Genomic DNA, 18,159 nt, shown 5'->3' with positions numbered 1-18,159 from the left:
CAGTGGAACCAGAGCTGACAGATCTTTTTTTGTTTTAAAAAATAATGTATGACAGAATAGTTGACCATACAGCTGGGAAATTTACATTCAACCTTGAGGCAGAGAAAGAGACAAAGTATCTCCCTGTATCATTGGGTTCCAGGATTCACTTTGAAAGTCCTTCTTTAAACTTAAACTTTAAACTTAACAGGATGCTAATCTATTAAAATCAACCATCAAAGTCATTTGGTGTCTGTGTTCTAAATTCTACCAGTATGGATTTAAAATTCTAACAGTGGCACCACATTTACCTAAATTAATGATTTCTAGGCTTTGCGGATTTGGGTCATTTTAATGTTGCTTATTTGAATCTTCAGAATTCCACTCTCTTAAGAAGTGTTGCATGACAAGTTTGTTTGCTTTAAAGTAACAGAATTATATTTTTATCTTGATAATTTTAAGACCTTTTGATAATAACTGAAGACACCTGCAGTACCACAAAATCTGTTAAGACTCACTCAGATGAGAGACCTCTGCTCATTTCACATACTAAATATTGTCTTAATTTATTATTGGTTTCTGTGCTACTGTAACTATATAGAAAATGCTTAGTTATGTTATATTTAATGTTGATCTTGGAAAGAAAAATATACACATATATATTTTCCAACAATTTTTTTCCTGATTGGGAAGAACCCAATTTTCTCTACAATTACATGTGAACTCAAAACTTTTTTCCTCTCCTTGTTTAGGTAAATGATCTTATCTTACTTCCAATACCACCATTCCTGGTTCCTGTATTACAGAAATATTTTTGAACACTTTCAAAGCCGGTTTTTCTTGAATTTCTAATTCTTCTACATCACCTGAAAAAAAGAAATTATAAGATGTATATAATTTTTTTTGGGGGGGTGGCAATATAAGGGTGGGGAGTGGGAGGTACAAACTACTGGGTGTAAGACAGGCTCAAGGATGTACTGTACCACACGGGGAATACAGCCAATATTTTGTGATAACTGTAAATGGAAAGTAACCTTTCAAAATTGTATATAAATAAAAAAATTTTTTGAGAAAGCCACCATAGAAAAAATTTAAAAATAATCTTCTGGAGTATAATTATTCATTTGTTTATAGAGACAGCTGAAATAAGGTGATACACAATGAAAAAAATTTAATAACTTACGTATAGGCAGATTTTAAGTAGTGAAGTTTTATATTAATTGCTTATAGCAACTAAAAGATCTCAACATGTATTATAAATATTCATATAACTAGACAGGATTTACCTTGGACATTAAACATCTTATCAGTTGCAAACTCTGGTGACTGTCAAACACCTATGTTTGTACAAGGGATTCAGTGACCAGCATCTTAAAATTTAACGCGAACCTCAACAACTACGTCACTTCTACCGTCTGTCTTCATAAGTTTAAAGGTTCTACAGGGAAATTCCGTTGTCTAAGACAAGGCTTTTCTGGTCTTCCCAGTAGTAACCTCTTAATTAAGGATTAATTCAGACGTATTTTATTAACTTCCTGTGTTATAACCTATAATTCTAACGTGAGGTTCTGAAGTAAAAAAAAAGATATACTCTACTGGTTTATTTTATGGCAGTACTTCACTGTATGAATTACAAAGAGCACATTCATAGAAAGTGTAACTTTGTGATCTGAAGTGTTCTTGCTTATCAGAGAGAGCCCACGCCTTTTAACGTAACTCTTCACCTCTCATGATGTTAATACACAAAAATCTCTAATTCAAAATGGTCTAATATGAAAACAGAATAGGTTTACTCTTTACTGGACTTTGGCCAGTGGTCATGTACTGTTGTATAACCTGCTGTAAAGGTTTGTACTGATGGAACCAGAAAAATTATTTTCACTGAAGAAAAGAAATTATGATAAAATCTAGGTATAGTAAGCTAAAGTAGATTTTAAACACAAGAAGCAAAGACTACTGACAATTTTAGGATTTTAAGTGGATCATAATAAGAGGTATTATGAGATTTAAAAATTGTTTATCCGTGTATTTTCAAAATTTTCACCTAAAGGTGGTAGTAACATGACCAAGTAAAGTACAAAGAAAATTTGTGCAATTCTGACACAATTACCAAAATTAACATCCTTTCCTAGATATATAATTATCTTACTCAAAAACAGTAAACAGTTAAGTGAATGTCAATAAATATACACACCTGTCAATTTCTGTAGCTGGTAATAAAGCAAATTAAAAGGACCAGTATATGGAATGGCTTGGGTCTGCTTTACAGTGCTCATGGCCAAGTCAGTGTAATCTGGAGAGGAAATTAGAATAAATATACTTTAGGAAACAACACTAGCCTCACAAAATACAATTTGCAAACACATACAAGGAGTAAAGAAAAGAGAAGTAAAAGCAAAGCGAGAACATGCTTGTCAAGCTAACAAAGTGCTCCACAGTTGGTTCCCATCCTACACTCCTCCCCCTCCCCCCCTCCCTGGCCAATAGTTCACTTGTGCTCCAGCCGGAAGAAGGCACTCTCATTCTCCAAAACACATCTGGTCCCTAACATCTCCAAGCCAGTAAGCCAGCTGTCCTCTGCCATCTCTTCTGGTTAGCTATCCTTCACCACCTGGCATGAGAGCTACCTGGTATGCAATGCTTTTCCCAACCCTTCTAGGCCCGTTCTCTCCTTACATGTTACCTTGCACTTCTGTATGTCCCGGGTCAGTACTGTGATTAGCTCTTCACAGGACGGTTTCTCTCAACAGACAGTTTTTCAAGGGCTAGGACTGTGCTTCTTATTCTTAGTACATCTCTAGTCCTCCAGCACCTAGCACAATGCCTGGCATACGGTAAGACCTCAACAACTGTTCGTGGAACAAGTTATATTCTACCGTGTGATAGTCTGAAGGCTGACAGGTGGCTTATCTCACAGTTGAACACCTAAACACTGCTGCTATTTCTTATTCTTTGATAAAGCACTTTTAATTTATTAGTGCCATATAAATAATATTGAGCACAGTTATTTACTTAAAGATAATATCGTAGTTACTGCAAAAGTAATGACAGCATTTACACGTGCATAAAACACAAGGTCCAGCAAGCAACTTAACACTACAGGTCATAAAAATCAACAAGCTTGTGTGGGGAGTCCAAAATTACTTCAGGAAATAAAAGTAGCAGTATTCCATGGTGAAAGGTAGAAGACAGGCTTCAGAAGGCAGTAGTCAATCTGTCTTACAGGGGAACTTCTGTTTCCAATTAAGAAAAAAGTTATTTAAAGGGGCTTCCTTGGTGGCGCAGTGGTTGAGAATCTGCCTGCCAATGCAGGGGACATGGGTTCGAGCCCTGGTCTGGGAGGATCCCACATGCCGCGGAGCAACTGGGCCCGTGAGCCACAATTGCTGAGCCTGCGCGTCTGGAGCCTGCGCTCCGCAACAAGAGAGGCCGCGATAGTGAGAGGCCCGCGTACCGCGATGAAGAGTGGCCCCCACTTGCCGCAACTGGAGAAAGCCCTCGCACAGAAACGAAGACCCAACGCAGCCAAAAATAAATAAATAAATAAATAAATAAAATTTAAAAAAAAAAAAAAAAGTTATTTAAATATTGTCATAGTTCAAGGAAGGTTTTTTTTTCAAATAAAGCTAACTAGATTATTAAGTGTCCACTATTTATACTTTGTTATTTGGCTGTTACTTAAGATTTGGCCACTGGGTAAGAGAAGTTTTTGAAGATTTTCTTTAAATGCTAAAATCAAATTACATTTGACATTTAATAGTATACTTACTAGAGAGGTCACAAGGAGAAAGTATGTGATAATTAAAGTTTCTTTTAACAAGTATTCCTGAGACCCGCTGGCCTTGTTCTGGTTTTTTGTCTGCTAAAAAGCCCATGACCTATTAAAAAGAAAAAAAAAAGCCAAAACAATTGGAAGAGAACAGACTCTTATAAAATCAAATTAATTACTCAGGGACTCAATCATAATTATGAACCACGTGAACCATGAAAACAACCCATGAATCTAAACATGAAAAATATAAAATGTTATATACCTCTATGACCAGGGCAGTAACAAGGTTACCAAGAGACCAAAGGCAAGACTCACGGGGGCAGATCTGGCAAGAACGGTTAGGTTCTGTCAGTTCCAATCGGTTCAGCAACCAAGTAAACCTACTGGGTGCTGGGGCTTAAAAGAGCTCTCAACAGAGACAGCATGGCGGGAAGGACAGCAACCGAGGGCCAGACGTGCGTGGCTCCCTCAGGCTGGCTCCCAACCCTGTACCTGGAGGGAGCCCCATGACGCAAAGATGCAAGGCCATGCCGGACCCAAACAGCAGCAGCATCTCTGAATGAAAAGCTCTGTAAAGACAGCTATGGATGCGCTCATACAACTGGGGGGGAACAGTTTTTAAGAGAAGAGAGTACTGACTGTTCAAAAACTAACAATAACACCAAACAAACAAACAAAACTCTTGCAAACATGAAATCCAACATTCTTAAATATAACTTTTCTCAGCTACAAATAAATGAACTCAGAGGGGACAAAGACCCTGTATTTCATATGTGTTTACCTTTCATCAGTTAAGGGCAGATGGCAGTGAGGCAGTGGTAACACTTGCTCTTGTAACTATAATGCGACCTAGCTCTGTTTCACATGGTTTGTCGGCGTCATTTTCTCCTTAAATGCTGGTGACTTAAGGAGGCTGATTTCAGTGCAGTGACATCCCGGATGCTGATGAGGTGTCTGCCGGGAGAACCAAGTACCTTGGAGAACAAGACTGAGTGGTTCTTCTGGCTTCACCCTGTGCTGCCAGCCTCGGTTTCTTTCTTTATTCAACTGTGTGCTAGCTCCCAACATGCTGATTTCTTACCACGCACACAACTGCTTGGCCTGACAATTCTCGACAGTAAACTGCATGGGTTTTTTGATAGTTTTTGTGGATCTGATTTCTTTACCTCCTTCTTAGTTTCTGTTTCACATGCCTGAGGATGACTGCCATAAATCTGACTTCTCCCGAAGTAAGGTTATTACACTTGAGGAAAAAAAATAACTAAAGCTAATGATCTTGAATAAAATTATGGCTAAAATAACAGAACAACACTCTTAATACAAAACTACATTTGGGGAAACAGATATTGACAACAGTTTCTCTATGCCTGTATGAAGTTAAATATAAAAATGACACATATACCTAAAGTGTGTTTTCAGTTCTAGAGTCAAAAATTTTTTTTTACAGCAAAAGCAGTTCTAAGAGGGAAGTTCATAGCAATTCAAGCTCACCTCAAGAAACAAGAAAAATCTCAAATAAACAATCTAACCTTACACCTAAAGAAACTAGACACAGAAAACCCAAAGTTAGTAGAAGGAAAGAAATCATAAAGATCAGAGCAAAAATAAATGAAATAGAAACAAAGAAAACAATAGCAAAGATCAATAAAACTAAAAGCTGGTTCTTTCATAAACAAAATTGATAAACCTTTAGCCAGACTCATCAAGAAAAGAAGGGAGAGGACTCAAATCAACAAAATTAGAAATGAAAAAGGAGAGTTACAACTGACACTGCAGAAATATAAAAGATCATAAGAGACTACTACAAGCAACTATAGGCCAATAAAACGGACAACCTGGAAGAAATGGACAAATTCCTGGAAAAGTACAACCTTCCAGGATTGAACCAGGAAGAATTAGAAAATATAAATAGACCAGTCACAGGTAATGAAATTGAAACTGTAATTTAAAATCTTCCAACAAAAAAAAGTGCAGGACCAGATGGCTTCACAGGCGAATTCTATCAAACATTTAGAGAAGAGTTAACACCTATCCTTCTCAAACTCTTCCAAAAAATTGCAGAGGGAGGAACACCCCCAAACTCATTCTGAGAGGCCACTATCACCCTGATACCAAAACCAGACAAAGATATCACAAAAAAAGAAAATTACAGACCAATATCACTGATGAACATAGACACAAAAATCCTCAAGAAAAAACCAGCAAACAGAATCCAACAACACATTAAAAGGATCATACACCATGATCAAGTGGGATTTATCCCAGGGATGCAAGGATTCTTCAATATACACAAAACAATCAATATGATACACCATATTAACAAATTAAAGAATAAAAACCATGTGATCATCTCAACAGATGCAGAAAAAGCTTTTGACAAAATTCAACACCCATTTATGATAAAAACTCTCCAGAAAGTGGGCATAGAGGGAACCTACCTCAACATAATAAAAGCCATATATGACAAACCCACAGCAAACATCGTTCACAATGGTGAAAAACTGAAAACATCTCCTCTAGATCAGGAACAAGACAAGGATGTCCACTCTTGCCATTATTATTCAACATAGTATTGGAAGTCCTAGCCACAGCAATCAGAGAAGAAAAAGAAATAAAAGGAATCCAAATTGGAAAAGAAGAAGTAAAACTGTCACTGTTTGCCGAAGACACGATATTATACATAGAAAATCCTAAAGATATCACCAGAAAACTACTAGAACTAATCAAGGAATTTGGTAAGGTGGCAGGATACAAAATTAACGCACAGAAATCTCTTGCATTCCTATACACTAATGGTGAAAAATCTGAAAGAGAAATTAAGCAAACACTCCCATTTACCATTGCAACAAAGAGAATAAAATACCTAGGAATAAACCTACCTAAGAAGACAAAAGACCTGTATGCAGAAAACTATAAGACACTGATGAAAGAAATTAAAGATGATACAAACAGATGGAGAGATATACCATGTTCTTGGATTGGAAGAATCAACATTGTGAAAATGAGTATACTACCCAAAGCAATCTACAGATTCAGTGCAATCCCTATCAAACTACCAGTGGCATTTTTCACAGAACTAGAACAAAAAATTTCACAATTTGTATGGAAACACAAAAGACCCCGAATAGCCAAAGCAATCTTGAGAAAGAAAAACGGAGCTGGAGGAATCAGGCTCCCCGACTTCAGACTATACTACAAAGCTACAGTAATCTAGACAGTATGTTACTGGCACAAAAACAGAAATACAGATCAATGGAACAGGATAGAAAGCCCAGAGATAAACCCACGCACATATGGTCACCTTATCTTTGATAAAGGAGGCAAGAATATACAATGGAGAAAAGACAGCCTCTTCAATAAGTGGTGCTGGGAAAACTGGACAGCTACATGTAAAAGAATGAAATTAGAACACTCCCTAACACCATACACAAAAATAAACTCAAAATGGATTAAAGACCTAAATGTAAGGCCAGACACTATCAAACTCTTAGAGGAAAACATAGGCAGAACACTCTATGACATAAATCACAGCAAGATCCTTTTTGACCCACCTCCTAGAGAAATGGAAATAAAAACAAAAACAAACAAATGGGACCTAATGAAACTTAAAAGCTTTTGCACAGCAAAGGAAACCATAAACAAGATGAAAAGACAACACTCAGAATGGGAAAAATATCTGCAAACGATTCAACTGACAAAGGATTAATCTCCAAAATATACAAGCACTTCATGCAGCTCAATATCACAAAAACAAACAACCCAATCCAAAAATGGGCAGAAGACCTAAACAGACATTTCTCCAAAGAAGACATACAGACGGCCAACAAATACATGAAAAGATGCTCAACATCCTAATCATTAGAGAAATGCAAATCAAAACCACAATGAGGTATCAACTCACACCAGTCAGAATGGCCATCATCAAAAAATCTACAAACAATAAATGCTGGAGAAGGTGTGGAGAAAAGGGAACCCTCCTGCACTGTTGGTGGGAACGTAAATTGATACAGCCACTATGGAGAACAGTATGGAGGTTCCTTAAAAAACTAAAAATAGAACTACCATATGACCCAGCAATCCCACTACTGGGCATATACCCTGAGAAAACCGTAATTCAAAAAGAAATATGGGGGGGCTTCCCTGGTGGCGCAGTGGTTGAGAGTCTGCCTGCTAATGCAGGGGACACGGGTTCGAGCCCTGGTCTGGGAAGATCCCACATGCCGCGGAGCAACTGGGCCCCGTGAGCCACAATTACTGAGCCTGCGCTCCGCAACAGGAGAGGCCGCGATGGTGAGAGGCCCGTGCAGCGTGATGAAGAGTGGTCCCCGCTTGCCACAACTAGAGAAAGCCCTCGCACAGAAACGAAGACCCAACACAGCAATCAATCAATCAATCAATCAATCAATCAATAAGAATGCGAATTTCTTTTAAAAAAAAAAGAAATATGTACCACAATGTTCACTGCAGCACTATTTACAATAGCCAGGACATGGAAGCAACCTAAGTGTCCATTGACAGATGAATGGATAAGGAAGATGTGGCACATATATACAACGAAATATTATTCAGCCATAAAAGGGAAATAAATTGAATTATTTGTAGTGAGGTGGATGGACCTAGAATCTGTCATACAGAGTGAAGTAAGTCAGAAAGAGAAAAACAAATATCATATGCTAATGCATATATATGGAATTTAAAAAAGGGGCACTGATGAACCTAGTGGCAGGGCAGGAGTAAAGACAAAGATGTAGAGAACAGACTTGAGCGAATGGGGCGGGGGAAGGGGAAGCTGGGATGAAGTGACAGAGGGGCATTGACATAGATACACTACCAAATGTAAAATACATAGCTAGTTGGAAGCAGCCACATAGCACAGGGAGATCAGCTAGGTGCTTTGTGACCACCTAGAGGGGTGGGATAGGAAGGGTCGGAGGGAGACGCGGGAGGGAGGGGATATGGGGATATATGTATACGTATAGTTGATTCACTTTGTTATACAGCAGAAACTAACACAACATTGTAAAGCATTTATACTCCAATAAAGATGTGAAAAAAAAATATTTTAAAAATGCTGTATACTGTATTTCTTGAGGATTTATAATGCACAATGGCCTAATAAAAACTCTGGAAAGTCTCGCTATAAATTCAGCTTAATTTTGTTCAACTCGGCTTCTCCTCAATTGACCGAAAAACTTTCTTTTACTCCCCACACTGCAACCAGTAGAGTTTGGGAAATACCGTTCTAGATTCCCAATTGTAAATATTCTTATACCTACAGAATATATTTTTCTACAGGTATAAGATCTCTTCCATTAAACTGGCCCCTGGAAAGTTTTGTGAACAGTAAGATTCAGGAGTAAACACAACCATTTGCTCTTCCTTGGCAAGAAGAGCCTCACATCCTAATTTTTGCAAATTTTCCTCAAATTCAACTGCAAGAAACGATATTCATCAATTAGCTTCCTCATATTTGGCTCATTATGTACTAAAAGAATTCTGTAAAGTTGCTCATTAACACGTTTGACATTTAAAACTTCAGACAGGGGCTTCCCTGGTGGTGCAGTGGTTGGGAGACCGCCTGCCGGTGCAGGGGACACGGGTTCGAGCCCTGGTCCGGGAGGATCCCACATGCCGCGGAGCAACTAACCCCGTGTGTCACGACTACTGAAGCCCGCGTGCTTGGAGCCCGTGCTCCGCAATAAGAGAAGCCACCGCAATGAGAAGCCCACGCGCAGCGACGAAGACCCAACGCAGCCAGAAACAATAAAGAAAGAAAAGAAAATAATAAAATAAATAAATTTATAAAAAAAAAAAAAACTTCAGACAGGACTTCCCTGGTGGTCCAGTGGTTAAGGATCTGCCTTTCGATGCAGGGGACGCGGGTTTGATCCCTGGTAGGGGAACTGAGATCCCACATGCTGCAGGACAACTAATCCCGTGCGCCACAACTACTGAGCCTGTGCACCACAACTAGAGAGAAGCCCGTGCGCCACAACAAAGAGCCCGCGTGCCGCAACTAAGACCCAATGCAGCCAAATAAATAAATATTAAAAAAATAATAAATAGATAAAACTTCAGACAGATAGTTAAAAAGTTCCCTTTAGAGGTATCTTAAAAAGATTTTTGATGAACAGGAGGTAAAAATGCAGACTTCTTACAGCAGCCCTCCAAAATCCCAGGTAAGGTTTTTTTTTCATAACTATTTCTTTTTTAAATTCTGAAAACCTTATATTTCATCATCAAAAATGATTAACTCTTGAAAAGACAAATCTTTATAAATTCCATCATTATGGCATATCCACAGACATTATGTTTAGATATGGGCCTATTTTTAGATTCTTAGGGAGAATGCCAAGAGGTGGACAGAATACTGTATTGGATGTAGTGAAAAACAGTAATGGAAAAAAACAAAACAGTAATGGACATTAGTTTACTCTCTAACATGGGTATGAAAAGTAAGTGGGAATGTGGATTAACAGCCATCAGACTGAAGATCTAATTTATTTGAAAATTTTCCATGTGAAAAACAAATTAGTGGGATCAGAAAAAGCCTAAAAGCACAAGGATCAAGGTCTTATAGCATATTGAGTAGACAGAAATCATCGTTGAGCACATTATTTGATTAATTAAAAGCTGGATATTCTTAAGAAGTATACATTTCCCTAAAGGGATTAGGAACTATTTGGAATGGACAGGATTAAAAACCATAACATTTTACCTTGGCTAGTTTTTCTCCCCTGAAGTTCAAGGTCACTGCTTCTGTATTCCGAGGATTATGAACCTCTATGTGAACTTCATCATTATCTTCATATTCTCGAATCAGGGCTGCTTTCAATCTGGCCATTTCGTTTTGTTCTCCATGGACTAAAATCTACAAAGTGTAAATTGTAAAAGAGCATAGGGAAGCATCCTTAGTTCAGATTAATGATGGCTGTTATCTGAATTAGTTAATTATATGAAATGGAGATATACTTGAAGTTATTAAACTATACTACTTTTAAGGATCTCCAGTCAATCAAACTTGTGTGATGTTTTCATTCTATTTGGCTTTAAAAGATCCTTAAGTGCAACTATTTCAAGATAGAGTAAAGAAACTTCTTTTCTGTTCCAGTTTTTGCCACTATCGAGATACACAACTTTGTGAAAGCTGTACTTTTTCTAGGCTTCTGCGCTCACATTGCAAAAGGGCTGGACCAGGTGACTTCTGTAGTCTCTACCAGCTTTAAATGCATATGGTTCTTCTTGTACGTGACTATTGCTACTCCTACTATCTCAGAAAACGCCCACAGTTTTCTTTAGGTTTCTTAATATAAGACTAACAAAATAAGCTTTTTATGTGAAAAAAAATGACTTCTGATACTTTATTTCTTAAAGTAATATCATATAAAATATTCCAGAACCAAATGAAACCATGTTTTAGAGACGTGTTTACAACGATTGCATTAGCTACCAGTCTTTCTAATTCACTTTCATAACTTATTTTTTACAAGACAGATCATTCTTAACCTACAGACTACTGGTAGATGATTTCCTGCCTGGACTAACAGAAGCCTGTCCAGTGTCACCACCAGGCAGAGGCATATGGCCTAGAGATGATGAGCCCCAGCTCTGGGGCCTGGCTGCTGTAACACAAATCCTGGCATTGCCAGTTGCTAGCTGGGTAACTCTAGGCAAGTTATTTAACATCTGTTTTCTCATCTAGAAAACAGTTGTTGGTTGTGAGGAGTAAGCGACTTGATACATGTAAAACACCAGTACAGTGCCTGGCGCACAGTAAATACGCGATAAATGCTAGCTATTATTTACCACTACCACCAACACTACTATTATTTTATCCTGTGGACAGACTTGCTGACTTGGTTATTGGAGGAAGGTAAGCATCAAATTCAATCCAGGAATTTAAACTGACAGCAGAGACAGAGTCTGGAGAGCAACAAAATGGGACCGAGGATGAAGTGGTGATTCCAGAGAGAAAGAGCAGTACAGCTTTTCCTCCACAGCTTTAAAATCTGGGAGGAAATCCATAAACAACACACACCAGAAGGCACCCATGAACTGCCTACACTGTAACTAAACTTGACATGCTATAAAGCCAAGTAGATGGGCTTCCCTGGTGGCGCAGTGGTTGAGAATCTGCCTGCCAATGCAGGGGACACGGGTTCGAGCCCTGGTCTGGGAAGATCCCGCATGCCATGGAGCAACTAGGCCCGTGAGCCACACCTACTGAGCCTGCGCGTCTGGAGCCTGTGCTCCGCAACAGGAGAGGCCGCGATAGTGAGAGGCCTGCGCACCGTGATGAAGAGTGGCCCCCACTTGCCGCAACTAGAGGGAAAAGCCCTCGCACAGAAACGAAGACCCAACACAGCCATAAATAAATAAATAAATAAATAAATAAATTAAAAAAAAAAAAAAAAAAAAAAGCCAAGTAGATGAGGGATTTTCTCCACCAAAGAATCTGCTCATTAAGGGCCAATGGTAACTACCTGTGAGGACTATATGCTAGAAAGAACTAAAAAACGAACAAAAGGGTACACAAAATGCTCAGCGTCGTTAGTCATCAGGGAAATGAAAATCAAAACTACAAAGAGGTACTACTTCACCCTTACTGGTATGGTGACAATTTTAAAAAGGGAAAATAACCAGCTGACAAGAATATGGAGAACTGGAACCCTTGTGCATTGTTGGTGGGAATGTAAAATGGTGTAACTGCTATGGAAAACAGTTTGGTGATTCCTCAAAGAGTTAAACACAGAATTAGCCCATGATCCAGCAATTCCACTCCTGGGTATATACCCAAAAGAACTGAAAATGGACTCAAACAGACAGTCACATGCCAATGTGCATGGCAGCATTATTTACAATGGCCAAAAGGTGGAAACTACCCAAGTGTCCATCAACAGATGAATAAACAAAACGTGGTCTATACAGACAATGGAATATTATTCAGCCATAAAAAGGAATGAAGTTTTGATACATGCTACAATCAGAAAGGGTACTTCATTGCTTCATCTGTTTTCTAGACTCATGTTCCATAAGTGTTCCTCTAATTTAAGATACTTTTTCTTTAGCTTAACTCTCTCCAGTCCCCCCAAAATATAACTGTTACTGTAATAATTACATAAAACTTAAAAATATAAACAAATCACATTAGTAAGGAGCTGTATAATGTATTTCATATCTAACTGCATCTTTAGCTATTACTATTATGACTTGCCTTTCTCCCCTCTCCACATTAATAGCTATTTCCCATTTGCCAGGCACCCTATTACGTGCTTTAGATATATGTGCTCTCATTTGGTCCTCACAATAACTTTACGAGGTATTATCATCCCTATTTACACATGAGCTAAGGAGAGGTTAAGTAACTTGCCCAAGGCTACAGAGCAAGTAAGGGATGGAGCTGGGACTCAAAACAGTCACATTGCAAAGCCAGGGCTCTTAAGTTATTGGGGAGGCAGCAGAAGAAAACAGAAAGAACGCAGCAGAAAAGAACAGAAAGAACGCTGGAGCTGGTAGATCTGAGTAAGAGATGCCATGTAAAATGGAGAGGACTGAAGTGCAACAGCTTGCCTGACTCAAAGGGGAGTGGTAAAGGTCAGATGCAAGTGCACGTGAAGGCACTGCTGAGAGCGCTACCGGCTACCGTAAGGAAGGCAGTGTCTGCTCTGAGAGCCAGCTGCTGCTGGGCACGCCTCTTCCAGCCTTTAATGTTGAAAATCAAATTCACAGACTAACCACATGAGGCGGTTTCAAAGCACGAATAAATTCACTGGTTTGCTGGTAATCTGTGTGAGCAGAGAAAGAAATGTAATCAACAGACATTTTCAGTGGTAGCTTCTGTCCGGACATGGTAGTGATTTCTTCAGGTTCAGACATGATATGCTGTTAAAAAACAAAGAAAAGTAAACAAAACAAAACACATAAACTCTCTAATTAGAAAAGAAAAGGTACATTTTCTACTTTTTCACCCAGCCATAAAGTCTTACACTAATTTAGGACCTTTAACACAAAAAGCATTCTAACACTATTGACTTAGCAAATATCAAATACTTCTTTTCTTGATCAAGCAAACATTTAATCAGGAAAGTAAGCAGATTAACAAAAATTCGATATACCTGGGGTCCTCGAAGTGAAAATTATAACTTATGATTAGAAAGGTACACTTGTATCCCGAACTATCTGCTCTAAAAAGTCACTTTCCAGGTAAGAGGATTTGTATAAAGGACAGATGTATTTCTATTCTGGAAATCTATTTTAGATACACAGCCAACACTGTCTAAGTGACTTACAGAATAAGGTAATGTAATAAAAGTGATCAAAGCAGGGAATCATAATGTATTTAAAAAAATAAAATTGAAGTTATCGATAAGAGATAAGAGAAGGCAATGCAGGAATATTCATAAACTTTCTCTAAAGTTTCGCACATCAATGTCTATATCCCTCAGAGTTAATATCAACCATCTTATATCAAGAGTAAGATGGGCAATCAACCCAAACACATTCTCCAGCTTTTCAAGAGAACACTTATGAGTAAACCTCTTTCTCATCAGATGAGGGTATCCATGTGTTTGTCTCAAATAGATTCCCTTCCATTTTTTTTTCTTACTGCAACCAGATGAGTGCGTCTCAAACTTTCACGTGCCAACCACTCACCTGAGGACCTCATTCTTCAACCTTAAGAACATCTTCAGCTGCCTACTGCCATCCTCATTTTTAAAAATCAAAACCTGCACTATTTAAAGAACTACTTCAATGGAAAAACCTGGGAGGATACTGCCACCTCTGCAGCCTTAATTAGGAAGAACACGAAGGTCTCAGGCTCTGACTGACCTTGGCAAGCGTCCCTTCTACACAGTATCCCGCTATAATGACGCCATTCCTCTTATCAGTACACCAGCTTTCAAAGAGCTCTCTGGATAAGCCACTCTGCATCATGCCTGGGGAGGCCATCACAACGCTGGGACCAATGTCATCAAAATGATCCATGCTCTGAGAAAGAAAAGGGAATGGTAAAAGCATGTTAAATACCAAGGTTTGACAAAGCATTCCTTATTTGTAAAGAATACCGAAAAGTGAGGTAAAAAGGTTAATCACATGACTGGAAGGGCCTTGACAAGACTAGTAAACATTTTAAGTCTAATTACCAAGTCCCTAAACAGTTTATTTAGGCTGGGAATGAAATGAAAACAAAAGGATAAAAAGCAATTAGTTCACATTGACTTCAAAACCTTCTACGGTAGCTAAAAGACGATTAGGACCATTTTCAGTGCCTAGCAGGCAGGCAGGCAGGCAGGCAGAAAGTAAAAGGAAGAGTCAAATGGGTTTCTATCCACCCAAGAGAGAACTCTGAAAGAACCTCCCCAAAGACTCACAATGGCTTTGCACACTTCATCAGTATTTTGAGCTGGCCAGAAAATCTAACTAAAAAGTTTAACATTGTTTCGAGGGAAAACTTGGCTCTAATTCCTAAGCAATTAACTTAAAAAATAATACTTTATGAACAGAGCCTATTGATAACTGGAAGACCACTTACTACTTGAATTATTTGGGGTATTATGTTTATTACGATTAGAGCATTAGTTGGAATGAAACGTTTTTTAAATTAAAGGAAATCAGATTTTACTGAGTGCTCTAGAAAAATAAACATGAAAATTTTCATATATGGAATCTGCAGTGTTAATCAAAAAGATGATTAGGTTTGAGTAGGAACAGAAAAAATATGTAACAGATATTTTTCTCATCAGGGCTTCTTATTCCTATGGCAGAGAAATCCAAGCTTTTTAGCAATAGTAAATATTGAGAACATGCAGAGACTTGGAACAAGTGGCAATATTTGTTTAAGCAAAAAAGAATGCCAGTTGCTAAATTTTTGACTTCCCTCAGAAAAGTGATGCCTGCTTCAGAAAAGGTAAGACTTCAGCAAGGATTCAGCCACAGAGTCAACGTCAGGCATCTCCTACTACTAACGACTTACTTGAGTATTATCCGTCCTTCTTTCTTCTACAAGCACTCACCTTGAGGTTACTAATATGTTTGAAAACAAAGGGATTGTTGATGTTGATCTGTTTGCGGATTTTGTCATTCATGGCGTTTACATATGTCTGGTACACTGCCATACACTTCTTGGCCAAAGACGATGCATAGTATATTGGAATATCATGGAGTTCTGGGTGATTCTGCCAGTACTCATCTAGAGAGATTTTACGAGAAACAAGTATTTTGTTATGTGGAGTACATAGTTCAAATAATAAATGACACGTACAATTAGTTTTTTAAAATTCAGACAAGAAATAAAGCACATAACTATATTTTAAAGAGGTTAAGAAAAATTAGCCTGGTCTTAACTCACACTTATAAAACAAGAACTTCTTTCTTTCCTTCCTTCTGTTTTTTTAAATTGGAGTATAGTTAATTCAGAATGTTGTGTTAGTTTCTGGTGTACAGCAAAGTGCTTCAGTTATACGTATATATATACATATTCTTTTCCGTTCTGGTTTATCACAAGATATTGATTACAGTTCCCTATGCTATACAGTAGAACCTTGTTGTTTATCTATTTTACATATAGTAGTTTGTATCTGCTAGTCCCAAACTCCCAAATTATCCCCCCGCCCCACTCTTCCCCTTTAGTAACCATAAGTCTGTTTTGTTTCTGTTTTGGAAATAAGTTATTTTGTATATTTCAGAGTCCACATATAAGTGATATCATATGATATTTGTCTTTGTCTGACTGACTTCACTTAGTATGATAATCTCTAGGTTCATCCATGTTGCTGCAAATGGCAATATTTCATTCCTTTTTTATGGCTGTGTGTATACACCACATCTTCTTTATTCATTCATCTGTCAGTGGATATTTAGGTTGCTCTCATGTCTTGCCTATTATAAATAGTGCTGCTATGAACATTGGAGCGCATGTATCTTTTCGAATTAGAGTTTTCTCCAGACATATGTCCAGAAGTGGGATTGCTGGATCATATGGTAACTCTATTTTTAGTTTTTTAAGGAACCGCCATGCTGTTTTCCATAGTGGCTGTACCAATTTACATTCCCACCAACAGTGTACGAGAGTTTCCTTTTCTCCACACCCTCACCAGCTTTTACTGTTTGTAGACTTTTTGATGATGGCCATTCTGACCTGTGTGAGGTGATACCTCATTGTAGTTTTGATCTGCGTTTCTCTAATAATTTAGCAATGTTGAGCATCTTTTCATATGCCTATTGGCCGTCGGTATGTCTTCTTCGGAGAAATGTCTATTTAGGTCTTCTGCCCATTTTTTGATCGGGTTGGGTTGTTGGTTTTTTTTGATATTGATTTGTATGAGCTGTTTGTATACTTTGGAAGTTAAGCCTTGTCGGTCGCATCATCCCAGTCCGTAGGCAGCCCTCTCACAAAACCGATCTCTAAGTGCTAACGCGGGACCTAAAAAGAATGTCGTGATCACAGTCCCAAACGGGGAGGCTTTTAAAAATAATTCGGTAGAGTTTACGCTGAATAAGAGACCATAACTTATGACTCCAGAGAGACACTAAATTCTGTGATGGTTTTAAATAAAAATGTTTCATTAATATTTCATATAGACTTAACTGATATTAGACACTTTGTAATTAGACTTTACTAATTACAAGACAGGACCACCAAAGGAGTTAAAACCGATTTTGAACACAAAAAAGTCACATTACTGTGTGACTATGTTTTTAGAAAACTGCTAACCAGTTTCTGATAATTACTGAAAACAGTGGGCAACATACCTTCAAAAGAAGGCTTGTTTTTATTGAAAATCCTCATTAAATCCCAAAATATTATGAAGGTAGTATGGCCAAAAGATATCATTCATGCTACTAGGTACACCTGCATTTAGGAAATTTATTAAATGTCTAGTATGCAATTTACATACATTATTCCTATTTTCAAAACAAATTTATGAAGATTTATTTCCATTTTATAGATTAGGAAGCTGAGGCTAAGAAAGGTTGAAAAGTGTGGGAATGTTCTTTTTCCACTTGATGTGTAAGTGAAAACTCTATATAAAGACAGGGACTTTTCCTGTCATGCATATTACAAATACATTTCCTGCTTTGCCCTCTGGTTTAATCGTTCATGTTCTTTTAGATGTAATTAAAATTTTTAATGGTGTCGATGTTTTCATATATACTCTTATGATTTCTCAAATACCTTGCAAAGTATGGTACATCCCAAGATCACATCACAGTCTCCTATTTTTTTGGTGTATTTTTTTTTTCTTTTTAGATTAATTTGTGCTTTTATTTGCCAGTATAACTACAGTAACCTGCAAACTTTTTTATTCTAAAAAGCACATTTTACATCACAGTCCAACAAACACACACATATATAATGTGTATACATATATAAAAGTGAAACAAAGGTTTTGCCAATAACGTCTACC

At 37.9% G+C, this 18,159-nt stretch overlaps 1 protein-coding gene across 1 annotated transcript in view; it reads right to left on the bottom strand.

The window, feature by feature from the left end:
* The window catches only part of CPSF3 (cleavage and polyadenylation specific factor 3), a 45,490-nt gene that overhangs the window by 11,013 nt on the left and 16,318 nt on the right, over nucleotides 1-18,159 (bottom strand). The window contains exons 8-14 of the mRNA XM_068564695.1: nucleotides 15,766-15,941; nucleotides 14,582-14,740; nucleotides 13,487-13,633; nucleotides 10,470-10,622; nucleotides 3,749-3,857; nucleotides 2,174-2,272; nucleotides 751-845 (exon numbers count right to left, since the gene is read on the bottom strand). Of these exons, the coding sequence (XP_068420796.1) occupies nucleotides 751-845; nucleotides 2,174-2,272; nucleotides 3,749-3,857; nucleotides 10,470-10,622; nucleotides 13,487-13,633; nucleotides 14,582-14,740; nucleotides 15,766-15,941 (938 nt within the window). The remainder of the gene's footprint in view (nucleotides 1-750; nucleotides 846-2,173; nucleotides 2,273-3,748; nucleotides 3,858-10,469; nucleotides 10,623-13,486; nucleotides 13,634-14,581; nucleotides 14,741-15,765; nucleotides 15,942-18,159) is intronic.

This window comes from Eschrichtius robustus, chromosome 15 (assembly GCF_028021215.1).
Source record: "Eschrichtius robustus isolate mEscRob2 chromosome 15, mEscRob2.pri, whole genome shotgun sequence".
In the NCBI taxonomy this organism is placed as follows: Eukaryota; Metazoa; Chordata; class Mammalia; order Artiodactyla; family Eschrichtiidae; genus Eschrichtius; species Eschrichtius robustus.
Note: the sequence above shows the minus strand (reverse complement) of the source record. Positions and strands in the feature narration are given on the sequence as shown.